The 15621-nt window shown below is 40.3% G+C and overlaps 1 protein-coding gene across 1 annotated transcript in view; it reads left to right on the plus strand.

The window, feature by feature from the left end:
- Window positions 1-15621, plus strand: part of LOC140482774 (endoplasmic reticulum membrane-associated RNA degradation protein-like) — a 35679-nt gene that overhangs the window by 3788 nt on the left and 16270 nt on the right. Inside the window, exons 4-10 of the mRNA XM_072580381.1 lie at window positions 4785-4874; window positions 5063-5160; window positions 7124-7260; window positions 8116-8230; window positions 9497-9599; window positions 13396-13425; window positions 14299-14367. Coding sequence (XP_072436482.1) covers window positions 4785-4874; window positions 5063-5160; window positions 7124-7260; window positions 8116-8230; window positions 9497-9599; window positions 13396-13425; window positions 14299-14367 — 642 coding nt within the window. The remainder of the gene's footprint in view (window positions 1-4784; window positions 4875-5062; window positions 5161-7123; window positions 7261-8115; window positions 8231-9496; window positions 9600-13395; window positions 13426-14298; window positions 14368-15621) is intronic.

Consider the following 15621-nt stretch of genomic DNA (forward strand, 5'->3'; position numbering starts at 1 on the left):
TTGTCTGACTCTATAACTCAGTTCTATAATCAAGCAAAGCGATTGCTAAAAGACCACCATTATTCGTGCATTATCACTAGCTGTTGGGGAAAGTGGAGTTAGCTCAAGCATATTTTCAACTTTCCTTGAGTAATAATCCCATCAAAGTTGGAGCTACCAGTTCCGTCCAAAAGAGAAATCTCTAATCTGAAAAAAATCTCTTAATATTTTAACTTTTAAGAAGATGTGTGAAATTTATCTGTCAATATCAACACCAAATGTAAACTATATGTCCAGATTACAGAGGAGGAAGTGCTGGATGTCTTGAAACGGTTAAAGGTGGATAAATTCCTAGGACCTGATCAGGTGTACCCGAGAACTCTGTGGGAAGCTAGGGAAGTGATTGCTGTGCCTCTTGCTGAGATATTTGTATCATCGATAGTCACAGGTGAGGTTCTGGAAGACTGGAGTTTGGCAAACGTGGTGCCACTGTTTAAGAAGGGTGGTAAGGACAAACCAGGGAACTATAGACCAGTGAACCTGACCTTGGTGGTGGGCAAGTTGTTGGAGGGAATCATGAGGGACAGAATGTATATGTATTTGGAAAGGCAAGGACTGATTCGGGATAGTCAATATGGCTTTGTGCGTGGGAAATCATGTCTCACAAACTTGATTGAGTTTTTTGATGAAGTAACAAAGAAGATTGATGAGGGCAGAGCAGTAGATGTGATCTATATGGACTTCAGTAAGGTGTTTGACAAGGTTCCCCATGGGAGACTGATTGGCAAGGTGAGATCTCATGGAATACAGGGAGAACTAGCCATTTGGATACAGAATGGGCTGAAAGGTAGAAGACAGAGGGTGGTGGTGGAGGGGTTGTTTTTCAGACTGGAGGCCTGTAACCAGTGGAGTGCCAGAAGGATCATGCTGGGCCCTCTACTTTTTGTCACTGACATAAATGATTTGGATACGAGCATAAGAGGTACAGTTAGTAAGTTTGCAGATGACACCAAAATTGGAGGTGTTAGTGGTCAGCGAAGAGGGTTACCCCAGATTACAACAGGATCTTGAACAGATGGGCCAATGGGCTGAGAAGTGGCAGATCGAGTATAATTTAGATAAATGCGAGATGCTGCATTTTAGGAAAGCAAATCTTAGCAGGACTTGTACACTTAATGGTAAGGTCCTAGGGAGTGTTGCTGAACAAAGAGACCTTTAAGTGTTGGTTCATAGCTCCTTGAAAGTGAAGTCGCAGGTAGATAGGATAGTGAAGAAGGCGTTTGGTATGCTTTCCTTTATTGGTCAGAGTATTGAGTACAGGAGTTGGGAGGTCATGTTGCGGCTGTACAGGATATTGGTTATGCCACTGTTGGAATATTGCGTGCAATTCTGGTCTCCTTCCTCTCGGAAAGATGTTGTGAAACTTGAAAGGGTTCAGAAAAGATTTACAATGATGTTGCCAGGGTTGGAGGGTCTGAGCTACAGGGAGAGGCTGAACAGGCTGGGGCTGTTTTCCCTGGAGCATTGGAGGCTGAGGGGTGACCTTATAGAGGTTTACAAAATTATGAGGGGCATGGATAGGATAAATAGATAAAGTCTTTTCCTTGGGGTCGGGGAGTCCAGAACTAGAGGGCATAGGTTTAGGGTGAGAGGGGAAAGATATAAAAGAGACCTAAGGGGCAACTTATTCACGCAGAGGGTGGTATGTATATGGAATGAGCTGCCAGAGGATGTGGTGGAGGCTGGTATAATTGCAACATTTAAGAGGCATTTGGATGGGTATATATGAATAGGAAGGGTTTGGAGGGATATGGGCCGGGTGCTGGCAGGTGGGACTGGATTGGGTTGGGATATCTGATCGGCATGGACGGGTTGGACAAAAGGGTCTATTTCCATGCTGTCCATCTGTATGACTCTATGTTCTCCATGACAATTCCGATATTGATCAGAATCATCTTTTCAGCACCATCTTTTCATACAGTATAAATTGTTCCCTTTGGAGGTTTAGTTTCCTTGCAATTCCTTCCTGATGAATGCAAAATGAAAAGTTTCAGCAGTATTTCTTTCTCATTTACCAGATGTTTTCTGCCCCACATTTCCTACTCCACATATTTATCACCTGCAGAAATTATATCTTCACCCGTTCTCATGTATGTTTGAATCCATGTCCCTAAGCTTGTTCTAATAGGTTCCTAGACTTAATGTACACTTACAGAATTTGAGTTATTGTTTATCTATAAAGGTAGAAAGGGAGAAATCCTGTTCGTCTGCGCAAACTGCATTAGATGCAAGTCCCAAAATATACCTTTTGCTCTGCAAATCCCAGTTGCTCACAAAAAAGTTGTATTTTGACTTGAATTATTCATAGTTTTTAAAAAAATATATAACCTTGTCATTTAATCCTGATTGTAAGTACAGACATAGCTTGTGTTATTTGAAGTCATCTTAGGCAGTTCCTTGTGATTGAGACTAGAGGAAGTGACGGAAGCTGGTACAATTGCAGCATTTAAAAGGTATCTGGATGGGTATTTGAATAGCAAGGGTTTAAAGGGATATGGGCCGAGTGCTGGCAAATGGGACTAGATTAGGTTAGGATATCTGGTTGGCATGGGCAAGTTGGACTGAAGGGACTGTTTGTGCTGTACATCTCTATGACTTGCTCCCACACCAAACATGAGTTCTCTGGTATCTGAAGAGTCAAATGGACGAGCTATAGTCTCTGTCACAGATGAAGCAAATGGGGGATTGAAGGAATGAGAAGGTGGGATATCTGAGTTGCTGTGCATTTCTTTCTCTGATGCTTGACTTTGGCTTTTTGAGACTTGAAATGTATAGATGCTTACCTGCCATATCAGGTGATCTTGGGTCAGAGTTTTCCCAGGTTTGTCAGTGGAGTTTTCAATGAGGCTATGAGGGTGCCTTTGAAACGTTTTCTCTGCCCTCCCGGGGCTTACTTGCTGGGTTGAAGCTTCAAGTAAAGTTCTTGTTTCGGGAATCTTGTGTCAGGTGTGTGGACAATGTGTGGAGCTAATTGGGCATGGTCAGTCCTTCAATATTGATGGTTTTGCCCTGAGTCAGAAGACAAATGGTCATGCATCTATCCAGCCAATGAATTTGCAGCTTTTTGCAGAGTTGGCAAGGTGATACTGCTCCAGGGTTTTGAGGTGCCTGCTGGATATAGTCAATGTCTTTGAGTCGTAAGGAAGAGATGTTCTACTATTGTTCTGTAGACCGAGCTTGTTACTGTGTTTTGTGTACAGTGCTCAAAACACTTTCTATAAGCTAGCTGTTGCACATTTTCAGGAAACATAATAAATACTTTACATTTTTATGAAAAGTTCTGTCTTTTTTTAATCTCATTTTTACCCCTCTTCAACAAAAAGTCTTGAATTATACAGTCAGTGATAAAGTGTTCTTTTCATGATGGGAAGAAATTGCCTTGCCTTGAAAATAAGCTGTGTATATCATGTCTTCTGATTTTGTAAACTACTGATTGAAGAAGTAACAAAGAGGATTGCTGAAGGTAGAGCAGTGGATATGACCTATGGATTTTAGTAAGCCGTTCAACAAGGCTTTGCATGGTAGATTAGTTATCAAGGTTAGATCATATGAAATAGAGGGAGAACTAGCCGTTTGGATACAGAACTGGCTCAAAAGTAGGAGACAGAGGGTGGTGGTGGAGGGTTGCTTTTAAGACTGGAGACCTGTGACCAGCAGTGTGCCACAAGGGTCAGTGCTTGGTCCATTGCTTTGTCACTTATAAGTGACTTGGAATTGAACATAAGTGGTATGGTTCGTAAGTTTGCAGATGACACCAAGGTCAGTGGTGCCGTGGGCAGCAAAGAAGGTTACCTCGGAGTATAATGGGACCTTGATCAGATGGGCTGAGGAATGGCAGATGCATTGGTGCAGCACCTTGCAAATTACTGAACATCCCAATTTGTGGTCTCATCAAATAAATTTTGACGTTGAGGCAGATAAGGAGATATTCAAACTGTTGACCAAAATCTTAATCAGCAGTAGATTTAAAAACATCCTAAAGTAGCAAGGAGAGATAGAAAGTCGGACCGTTTCAGATGAAAATTCGTGTTTAGGATCCAAAAGCTGAAAGCACAGGAAACAATAGTGGGACAACTATAATTGAAGTATACTGAACTTCGGAAATTCCTTCCTATATAAGCATTTGATTCAGCAGTTTAGCTTGCATTCATTCCATTCAGTTTCTGTTAACAGCTCAGTGGTTAGCACTGCTGTCTCACAGCACCAGGGACCTGGGTTCGATTCCAGCCTTGTCGACTATCTGTGTGGAATTCGAACATTTTTCCTGTCTGTATGGGTTTCTTCCGGGTGCTCCAGTTTCCTCCCACAGTCCGAAGATGAACAGGTTAGGTGGATTGGCCGTGTTAAATTGTCCATAGTATGCTGCCTTTTGCAGACCACGTGGATTAGCCAATGAGAAATGCAGTGTTACAGAAGTAGGATAGGGGTGGGTCTGTGTGGGATGCTGTTCTTCCACACAGTAGGGATTCTGTGATTCAAGCCCTAGCACGTCGCTTGATAACGCGTAATATAACTCTGTTCATTTTTTTTTGCAACCCCAAGCCTCAAGAGGTGTGAGAGTTGGAGAGTGGACAAATCTATGTAATGAAGTGAAATGATATAACTTTGGATTGGATGGTCTAAGGGTGAATAAACATGGTCTTTGGCAGTTGGGTCAACCTTACTTGAAGATGAAAATTAACCTCTCATGCGGTGTGTATTCTGTTCATGGACATTATAAAGCAGATGATTTTCCTGTACATTAGGTATTCCTAATGGTCGGCAATGAATGTCCCTTTCTCCTGAGAGATCTACTGGCTTCACAAGAGCTGGCTGCTATATTTGGACAGAATGTGGTAAGAATTTTTGCTGCTTAAAATAATAATTTTCTGTTTATCTTTTTAACAGAACATTGCTAAAACTTTATCATGTCCCCTCTAATTAAATTTATCTAAATGATATGTCCATCCCCAGTGTTCTGTGTGAAGTATGTATTAGCTCACGTTCTAGTAAATTAATATCATATGTCATTATCCAAGTACAGATGAACGTGCTGCGAGTGTTCTTGGGATCACCACAAAGCTTAAATCTCCGCAACATCTTGTGGCATGGATTTGCTGCTCCTCCAGAAATCCCTCCAATGTAAGTATTTGGTTGCAAATGTCAGTTCTGCCATCGTCACATTTATCGATTTTATTGAAAATTTAGAATAACAACATGCGTTAAATTGGATGAAAGCAAGGAATTTACCAAGTAAGTGCAAGGCAGACAAATGGCCCTTTGGAAGATGTAATGGTGACGGTGTCTTTTGGAAGCTTGGCCAAAGAAATGGGAGTTAAGGAGGTTCTTAAACATGGAGGTTAGGGATAAACTTGCAAAGAGTATGTCTGAGGGTTTGGAAATGGATGAAGGGACACATGCACAGAGGCTAATGTTGGTAGAATGGAAAGTGTCAGGAACTGACAAAAAATTGGGGGAGATTACAGATATGGATTAGGAGTCAGTTTATGATGGAAGGTGTAAATTGAGTCATACAGCATTGAAACAGACCCTTCAGTCCAACCAATTCATGCTGAACATAATCCCAAAGTAAACTAGTCCCACCTGCCTGCTCCTGGCCCATATCCTTCCAAACCTTTCCTATTCATGTATCTATCCAAGTGTTTTTTAAACGTTGTAATTATACCCACATCCACCACTTCATCAGGAAGTTCACGCCACATGTGTTTTTTTTTTAAATTGCCTTTTTTTTAAGTCTCTCTCCTCTCACCTTAAAAATGTGGCCCCTGGTCTTGAAATCCCATATTCTAGGGAAAAGACAACTACCATTAACTCTATCTATACATCTCACTATTTTATAAATTTCTATCAGGTCGCCCCTCAATCTCCTATGCTGCAGTAAAACACGTCCCAGCCTATCCAGCATTTCTTTATAAATTAGACCTTCTATACCCAGCAACATCCTGGTAAATCTCTTTTGAACCCTCTCCAGCTTAATAATATCCTTCCTATAACTTGGCAATCACAACTGGGCATTGTTCCAGAAGAGGCTTCACTAATGTCCTGTACAGTCTCAACTTGATTTCCCAACTCCTTTACTCAAATGTCTGAGCAATGAAGGCAAGTGTGCCAAGTGCATCTTTAACCAACTGTCTGTGAAGCAAACCCCAAAGAAATAGTACCTGCATCTTTATGCCCCTCTATTCTACAATGCTACCCAAAGCCATACCATTAATTGTATAAGCCCCTACCCTTGTTGGTTATACTAAAATACAATACTTGACATTTATCCAGATTGAACTCCATCTGCCATTTTTCATTTTGATGAAGATCCTTTTGTAATCTGAGAAAATCTTCACTGTCTACTATGCCACCAATTTTGGTGTCATTAGCAAACTTAGTAACCATGACTTCTATATTCTTAATATAATCATTTTATATGAATGACAAACAAAAGAGGACTCCGAACTGAACCCTGTGGAACACTACTGATGACAGGCCTCAAGTCTGTAAAGCAATCCTCCACCACTCTGTCTCCTGCTGTTAAGCCAATCATGTATCCAGTTGGCCAACTCACTTTAAATCCGATGTGACCTAACTTTATTAACTATTCTTCAATGCGGAACCATATTGAAGGCTTTACTAAAATCTAAGTAAACAACGTCTATGCTCTGCCATCATCGATCCTTTTGGTAACTTAATCAAGTCCAATGAGGACTTTAAAGTGGTCAGTTGCTGAGGGTGCTAGCCCATTTGGTCAAGAAAAAAACATAATTAAATGACTGTAATTTAGTTTTCAGCATTGGAGGCTATAGTGCATTCTTGGTATTTGTATAACTAGAGATTCCAGTTTCAACCCGATCGGACAATGATTTGAATATAAAGTGGGGCAGATTTTGAGCTGCTGCTTGTGTATGAAACATATGCAAGGTAATGAAAAGAGAATTGCAATTCCTGAGGTCTGCAAAAATGCACAGCTTTCAAATTAAGTCCTATTCCTGGTATTTTCAGTTTTTATTAGTCCAGTGTTTCATTTAAAGCAGATTATTCAATCTTTTAGAACACATGATCAATCCTTGTTTTGTTGTTATTTAATTATGTCTAGGTACACCTCTATGCTGCTGTTACTAACAGCTGGATTAGGGCAGAAATTGAAGGATGTCTTGGCATGCAGAAATCTCTCACTCCTCCATCGACCTTATTTCAAATTGACACAGCTGAAGGAACTTGCTGTCTTCCCTGGTGAGCCGTGTGAAATTTATCTCTAAATTAGTTGGAGCACTCATACTGTCTCAGCTGGTTAAAGGAAGGAACTTCTGAGCTGCAAAACTCCCAGCTCCACTACAAAGTATTTTCATTGATTTCCTGCCTCCATGCATCAGATTTTGAGAGGGGAGACAGAATGGCCATTGGACATCATTCCATTCCATACCATACCCCACCCAATGTATGCACACATCCCCCACTCCCACAGTCAAAGTGACCCCTTTAAAAAACCTCAGAAGAATTGGTTCTCCTGGGTTAAACTGACTAGGGTTTCTGTTTATTATTGTGACTGCACATTGGAAGGATGGCCATGTGGTGACAGTGCCAAAGGAGATCGGGTGTAAACCACCATGGTGCAGTCAGTACCTTCGGGAAGGGAATGAATACAAAGAGAAAGTGAATGAGAAATAGACCCAAACGTTCCATCATGCACTCAGGACAATTGCAAGAATGCTACATTTCAAACAACAATTTATACTACAGAAGAAAAGAGAGTCTGTTGTCCTATTGCTTTCTCCATGGAACACCTCAGCTAATCAGACTCTGACTTGCCCATCAATTAGCACACTACAGAAGAAAAGGATACTACCTTGTTGGTAAGTCAGACTGTGGTGGAGCTGTTTATATGAAAGAAACAAAAAAAAAGTATAATTTTTTTTGTAGTATAATTTACTTTGTTTGAAATGTAGCATTCTTGCATCCATCCTGATGAGTTAAAGACTAAAGATCTCAGTAACATACTTCTCTTCAGCATTATTCAAGTTGTGGAAAACAAATAATAAATAAAATTTACCAATCAAGCATTTAATGTTTTGTATTTTTTTAAAACAGATATTAATGAAGAGGCTATTGCTGCAGCGGAGGATATTATTGAGCAATCTGATTTTGTAGTGGAAATCATGCAGCCTTATTGGAAAGATGCACTTGCAGCTTACAAAGATCAGCGGTAGGATAAAAAGAAAGTTGACTTATTGTGGCATTGCTTGAAACTGAAGACTGTGATCCAGGAAGTTTTGGAAAAAATGCTCATTTGTTAGAGGATGCTGCACTGTCAGGAATGAGAGATTACGATAAGGTCTCTACTGCTGTCTTAGGTGGAGTGTCGACATGACAAAGGAGCAGTGCTCTGAAAGCTTGTGGTTTTAAATAAACCTGTTAAACTATAGCCTGGTGTTGTGTGACTTCTGACTTTGGCTATAAATCACCTGGGACATCCTGTCGTTGAAAACCATTGATGATGGTGTTTTGGTTTTACGTTAAACAATCAAAATCCAAGGAGTTATAAGTCTTGGGAATTCACTATCCAAGAGGGTCCTTGCAGTTCAGTTGATGAATATATTCAAGACTGGAATCGATTAGATTTCTGGATTCTAGAGGGACCACTGGATATGCTGGTCAAGAGGTTAAATCGAGATTTATTGAAGTTTAACTGGGCATCTTCTGGACTGATTGAGCATGTTCAGTGGATTCTGTGGCCTTATACCAGGTCCACTTCTTATATTGTTGTGCAACCCTACAAAAGATACATAGGCAGTGTCTAATTCAGTTCATTTTATAATTAATTTTTTTCAATTACAATTACTTATACAAATAAACAATGTAAATAAAAACAATACAGAGGAAATTTGAATGGGTAAATAAATAGGCAGAAGTTCTTTGGTTGGATTTGTGTACCTTCTCTTTGCAAAAAAAACCCTGAGTTTAAGCCCTTTGGCAAACAATAGCAAAACACCGGGACTTGTGCTTAGTGATTATGGAGGTGATGATAGACCTCTAAAAGCATCTCGCCTCAGCAGTGAGAATTTTTAGTTTAAAGGGCTTTGCACTATTGCATTGCAATCGTGAACTCTGGCACAAGGAGTTTATTTTTGATTGGGGGCCGGGGGAAAGAGACTGACTGGATTGCTGTGGAGGGAGTTGACACGGAATTGATGGGCTGAACAGCTTCCTTTTGTACCTTTTATGACTTTAATTCCTTTTCCATGTTTTAAACAATTTTTGTTCCTAATTTAACTTTTTATGTTTAAAATTTAAAATCTGCAATGAATACACACCATAGAAACAGAGATTTAGATCTGTTGAAAATCAGCTCAGAATGAACAACAGAAGTACGTACCTGACTTTACACACATTAATGTTCAGCATTGTTTTAGTGTTAGGATGTTGTGCTGCTGAAACTTCTTTCAAGTGCATGTGAATCTTACTTCCACAGGTATGCAGACTGTACAATACTGCTTCTACCTCAACTGGAGATGGGCCTCCGCAAATTTTTTACCATTGTTAATAACTGTCCCAATAGGCTGCTGACCGCGGAGGTAAGTATGCTTCTGCCTGAGGGATAATCTGCTCACCCTCAGACGTAAACTTTGCCTTACCCAATGAGAGAATTTCAAGACTAATCTATTGATTGCAATGTTATTTGAGATTTCCTGAAATTTTTTCTTGTTTTGCGAGCGTGTCTCTTTGCCTAGCATGAGAAAAAGGAGTCTCTGAACCTCTGCCACCTCATGTGTTGTTACTTTTAGCACTGTGGACACGAAGGTATTGAAATCAGGGCTAGATTATATGAAGTTCACTTTGTTTATGTTTTGTAGTAAATCTTAAAAACACAAGTCCACAGTTGGAAGAGCAAGAGTACTGGTGATGGGACACGCACTTCCTGTGATCGAGAATCACTACGCTATCTCCTATTTTGACACAATTTCTCTCCCTTGATTTCAAAACTCTTTGCTGACCTCAATCCCCTTCTGCGAGCTTCAAACTCCACACGTCAAACCACATCACCTAATCATAGATTCCTGATTTACCTTATCCCTTAGTTTTTTTTTAAACCCAGTGAACTCTTGATAATTCCCTGCACTCTTGAGCCTTGAACACCAGTTAAACTGTCAAAAACTATGGCAGTGCAACAATACAAATCTCTGACTTACTTAGAAAATGCTGGACATGGAGGGCTATTCAAAGCCAACAGTATCATGTTTTATACTATCTGATATTCTGCTCCTTTTACTTCAGCAGTAGGAGAGGTTGTCATGTACTTTGAATATACCAGATGGCAGAAGTGATTCAGCTTGTTTTCTGTTCCCAAACTTGTCTATTTCATTGTCATTTCCTCTCCACACAAGCAAATAAACTGAGACCTAAATCTGCAGATCAACTGTGCAGACTGATCACAATATTTAGTCCCTATGTTCAGTGTTTCGGTGAGGAGAAGGGACAGATCCCATCTATAGTTCTATACAGGGTGGACTCTTCATCTCATAGGCATTCAGATATAACAACGCAGGGGGCCATTGAGTCCACACTGGCAGCAATCCTATAGGTCTCATTCACCCTCACTCTATCACCTTACCCTTCTAAGTTTATTTCCCTTCAGTACTTATTTCATGTTGTAACTATTCATTGTCTGTATTTCCACCAGCTCTATAGGCAAAGAGTTCTGTGTCATTACTACATGGCTGTAGCGAAAGTGTCAGGGTGAAAGGAAAGGCTGGTAGGTATAGGGAAGGCTGGATGACTAAAGAAATTGAGGGTTTGGTTAAGAAAAAGAATGAAGCATATGTCAGGTATAGACAGGATAGATCGAGTGAATCCTTGGAGTAGAGTATAAAGGAAGTAGGAGTATACTTAAGATGGAAATCAGAAGGGCAAAAAGGGGACATAAGATAGCTTTGACAAATAGAATTAAGGAAAATCCAAAAGGTTTTTACAAATACATTAAGGACAAAAGGGTAACTAGGGAGAGAATAGGTCCCCTCAAAGATCAGCAAGGCGGCCTTTGTGTGGAGCCGCAGAAAATGGGGGAGTTACTAAATGAGTATTTTGCATCAGTATTTACTATGGAAAAGGATATGGAAGCTATAGACTGTAGGGAAATAGATGGTGACAGCTTGCAAAATATCCAGATTACAGAGGAGGAAGTGCTGAATGTCATGAAATGGGTAAAGGTGGATAAATCCCCAGGACCTGATCAGGTGTACCCGAGAACTCTGGGAAGCTAGAGAAGTGATTGCTGGGCCTCTTGCTGAGATATTTGTATCATCAATAGTCACAGATGAGGTGCCGGAAGACTAGAGATTGGCAAACATGGTGCCACTGTTTAAGAAGGGCGGTAAGGACAAGCCAGGGATCTATAGACCAGTGAGCCTGAACTCGGTGGTGGGCAAGTTGTTGGAGGAAATCCTGAGGGACAGGATGTACATGTATCTGGAAAGGCAAGGACTGATTAGGAATAGTCAACATGGCTTTGTGCGTGGGAAATCATGTCTCACAAACTTGATTGAGATTTTTGATGAAGTAACAAAGAAGATTTATGAGGGCAGAGCAGTAGATGTGATCTATATGGACTTCAGTAAGGTGTTCGACAAGGTTCCCCATGGGAGACTGGTTAGCAAGGTTAGATCTCTTGGAATACAGGGAGAACCAGCCATTTGGATACAGAACGGGCTCAAAGGTAGAAGACAGAGGGTGGTGGTGGAGGGTTGTTTTTCAGACTGGAGGCCTGTGACCAGTGGAGTGCGACAAGGATTTGTGCTGGGTCCTCTACTTTTTGTCATTTACATAAATAATTTGGATGCGAGCATAAGAGATATAGTTAGTAAGTTTGCAGATGACACCAAAATTGGAGGTAGCGGACAGCGGAGAGGGTTACCTCAGATTACAACAGGATCTGGACCAGATGGGCCAATGGGTTGAGAAGTGGCAGATGGAGTTTAATTCAGATAAATGCGACGTGCTGCATTTTGGGAAAGCAAATCTTAGCAGGACCTATACACTTAATGGTAAGGTCCTAGGGAGTGTTGCTGAACAATAAGACCTTGGAGTGCAGGTTCATAGCTCCTTGAAAGTGGAGTCGCAGGTAGATAGGATGGTGAAGAAGGTGTTTGGTATGCTTTCCTTTATTGGTCAGAGTATTGAGGAGTTGGGAGGTCATGTTGCAGCTGTATAGAACATTGGTTAGGTCACTATTGGAATATTTTGTGCAGTTCTGGTCTCCTTCCTATCAGAAAGGTGTTGTGAAACTTGAAAGGGTTCAGAAAAGATTCACAATGATTTTGCCAGGGTTGGAGGATTTGAGCTGTAGGAAGAGGCTGAACAGGCTGGGGCTATTTTCCCTGGAGCGTCTGAGGCTGAGGGGTGACATTATAGAGGTTTATAAAATCATGAGAGGCATGGATAGGGTAAATAGACAAAGTCTTTTCCCTGGGTTGGGGGAGTGCAGAACTAGAGGGTGTAGGTTTAGGGTGAGAGAGGAAAGATATAAAAGAGACCTAAGGGGCAACGTTTTCACGCAGAGGATGGTACATGTATGGAATGAGCTGCCAGAGGAAGTGGTGGAGGCTGGTACAATTGCAACATTTAAGAGGCATTTGGGTGGATATATGAATAGGAAGGGGTTGGAGGGATATGGGCCGGGTGCTGGCAGGTGGAACTAGATTGGATTGGGATATCTAGTCAGCATGGACTGGTTGGACCGAAGTGTCTGTTTCCATGCAGTACATCTCTGATTTCTTCACATCCCTTTACAATTCTTGCCCAGAACCTTAAATCTCTATTCTCTAGTCCTTGTAACTGCAGCTAATTGAATCAGTTTTTAATGGCATTATCGACAACCAAACCTATATGGTTGCTTCAGTTTCTTGAGTTTAGTAGATGACAGTCAAAGCACAAACCACACAATATGAATTGGTTAACACAGAAAATACACAAGCCTTTTATGAAACACAAAAAATACATCAACCTTCTATGAAGGATTTGAAAGTTGATAGCAGAATTCTGTAATTGGCGAATTCATACTTATGTCTGAGTTGGTATTCTTCCCCCAGTGTTGTATTTGTAAAAAGTATACCACAGCAGTCTCTGGAAAGAAAAACAGGGAATGCACTTATGATACATTTAAAGTGCCGCATGGCTAGGGCCAGTCACTGGCCCTTCTATGGGGCAGCCAAAGCAGTAGAAGTGGGTGAAAGAAAGGGAATTCAAAATGTGGATGCTCCAGTGAAACTGGTTTTAATTGCTGCATGGCAGGGACAGTGCCAAAAATGCTTTCAAGCAGAAAATTCACTTTTTTTTTGTTTATACTTAGATAATCTTTGTGTTGCTTTTCCACAGTCTACAACACTGTACACAACATTTGATGAGGTAAGTTTGACATTTGTAATGATTAGAAAATGAAGCTTACCTGCTTCAGGGTCATCAGAGTGAAAATCTTTTGATAAATTATGTCCTGTGTCCTGATCCATGCCTTAAAAATGCTGTAAGTGATCCAGGCAGTTTTATTAGCCTCATAGTATTTTGACATTCACCAAGCAACATGATTTCTTGGGACTTCCATATCAAAGGAAGTGGCAACTTTAATGCCATCCATGTTGGCACAGACCATGAAAGTGGCAGGTTCCTTGCTTCACTTTCCACAATCTCACATTAAATTTTTAAACATTTAAAGGGCAATCTTTGTAACAAAAAAAGGTATGAACAGTTCAATTCCATCCATATTAAAAATTGCATACTTACTCAGAACATGAATGAGGACATTTTGCAGCCAGTGTTGCAGGCTTCCCCAAGATGAGTCTCCCGAGTGGCTTAACTCCACAGCACATGGTTGATGCTGTCAAATAACAAGCATATGGAAGTTTTGTTATTCCAGAGTTATCAGTCTGGAACTTCAGCTTGTCACAAACATCCTTCTATTGGATTTCCTAATCTGCCCATTAATGACAGCTTCACCAAAACCAGAGTTTCAGGTTATTTGAATTTGACTCAACATAAGCAGTGAAATTATGTAAAAAGTCAGTTTACAATTGCATTTGTACAAAAATGTAGGATCCCTAATAATTTTTCTCCTATATTGCAGAGTTATGGGATGGCATGTGAATATGGCAATTGTGTATGTCCCTGTATGTAAATTCAAATTGTTCACAGACCATCTGTGAAAGCCACAGATAATGTCATAACATTTGTACTTTATTTCTTTTTGTGAAATCACGAATCACAGCAAATTTCTTTTTCTGATAGATACTGGCAAAATATCTAGACAACGGTGTTATAAACCACCTTCCGACAGCATTGGGCAATCCCATAATGGTATGTCCTTTTCAGTTGAAGTTCTCATGGCAGTGACATGCACAATAAGAAATCTAGAACTCATTATTCACTGGTTGTACTTACCCAAAAGGAAATAAACAGATCAGAGCATGAAGTGTCGGATTTTCTGTAGATTTCATCTCGTTTGTAATGATGTAGAGCAAATAACCCAAGCAGTCTTTTGTGAAATTGTTCAGTGACTGTCCACCATGTTAAATGGAGGGGAAAAAAAATTATAGTCTTTAAAGCTAGTTCTCACTCGGGGATCCGATTTATCCAGCGTTACCATCAGCTAGGATCATAATCTCTTTTCTCAGAAAAATTGACCCATTTCTGCAATTTGTTTAAGGTAAACTAAAGTTCTTCATCCCTGGAGTCATACTTGTAAATCTTCTCAACACCCTTTCTAAATTATCGACTCCAGGATTAGCAAAATGTTCCAAAAGGAGTCCAAACCAGTGCTTTATAAAAAAATTATCATAAATTAATTTGTTTTATATTTTATGCCCTTATTTGTGAAGCCTAGGATCCTTGAAAGCAGTTTAACCACTTTCTCTATCTTCCCTGTCACCTTCAATGATTTGTGAATGTATATGTTTCTATTGGCCCCACATCTGTCTTTGCACCTTTTAATACTTCAAGCAGGAATTAGCAGCTGTGGTTGCCTTCTGAATGCCATCAGCAATTTGTAAGTTGCTGCAATGGCCTTGATCAGATCTGTTTGCCATAGCAACTGCTTTTGAAGGGACTAGACGTGATCAGCTGAATATTGCAAATGAGCCTATCATTCTTGATTTACTGGTAAGCAACCCCAGAGAAAATCTGTTAGCGGATAAAAGAATATCGATTGCATCTCCTGGGAGATGACATGGCTGAGTGTGCAGGGTTATGGAGAATTTTATTGTAATGCTCAAGCCATCTGGAGTGACCATCATGGTCACAGGAAGCATGCTGTTGAAACATATTCAAAGAAGACCTGCTAGCATAGGTGTAATGAATACAAGTTAATAAAAAAAAGGGAAACCTGGATTATAGCCAAATTGAGAGTTATTCTCTAGTTTCAGTTTAAAAATAAGGCATCTCCCACTTAATATGAAGATAAGCAGAAATGTATTCTTTCAGAGAATTGTTATTCTGTGGAATTCTTCCCCTCAAACTGCAGTGAAGGTTAGGTCATTGAATATTTTTAAGGCACAATTGGATAGATCTCTGATCCGACCTGGCACTGCCCTGTTGAACCCTCTCCTAGTGCGA

The sequence above is a fragment of the Chiloscyllium punctatum genome, chromosome 11 (assembly GCF_047496795.1).
Source record: "Chiloscyllium punctatum isolate Juve2018m chromosome 11, sChiPun1.3, whole genome shotgun sequence".
Classification (NCBI taxonomy): Eukaryota; Metazoa; Chordata; class Chondrichthyes; order Orectolobiformes; family Hemiscylliidae; genus Chiloscyllium; species Chiloscyllium punctatum.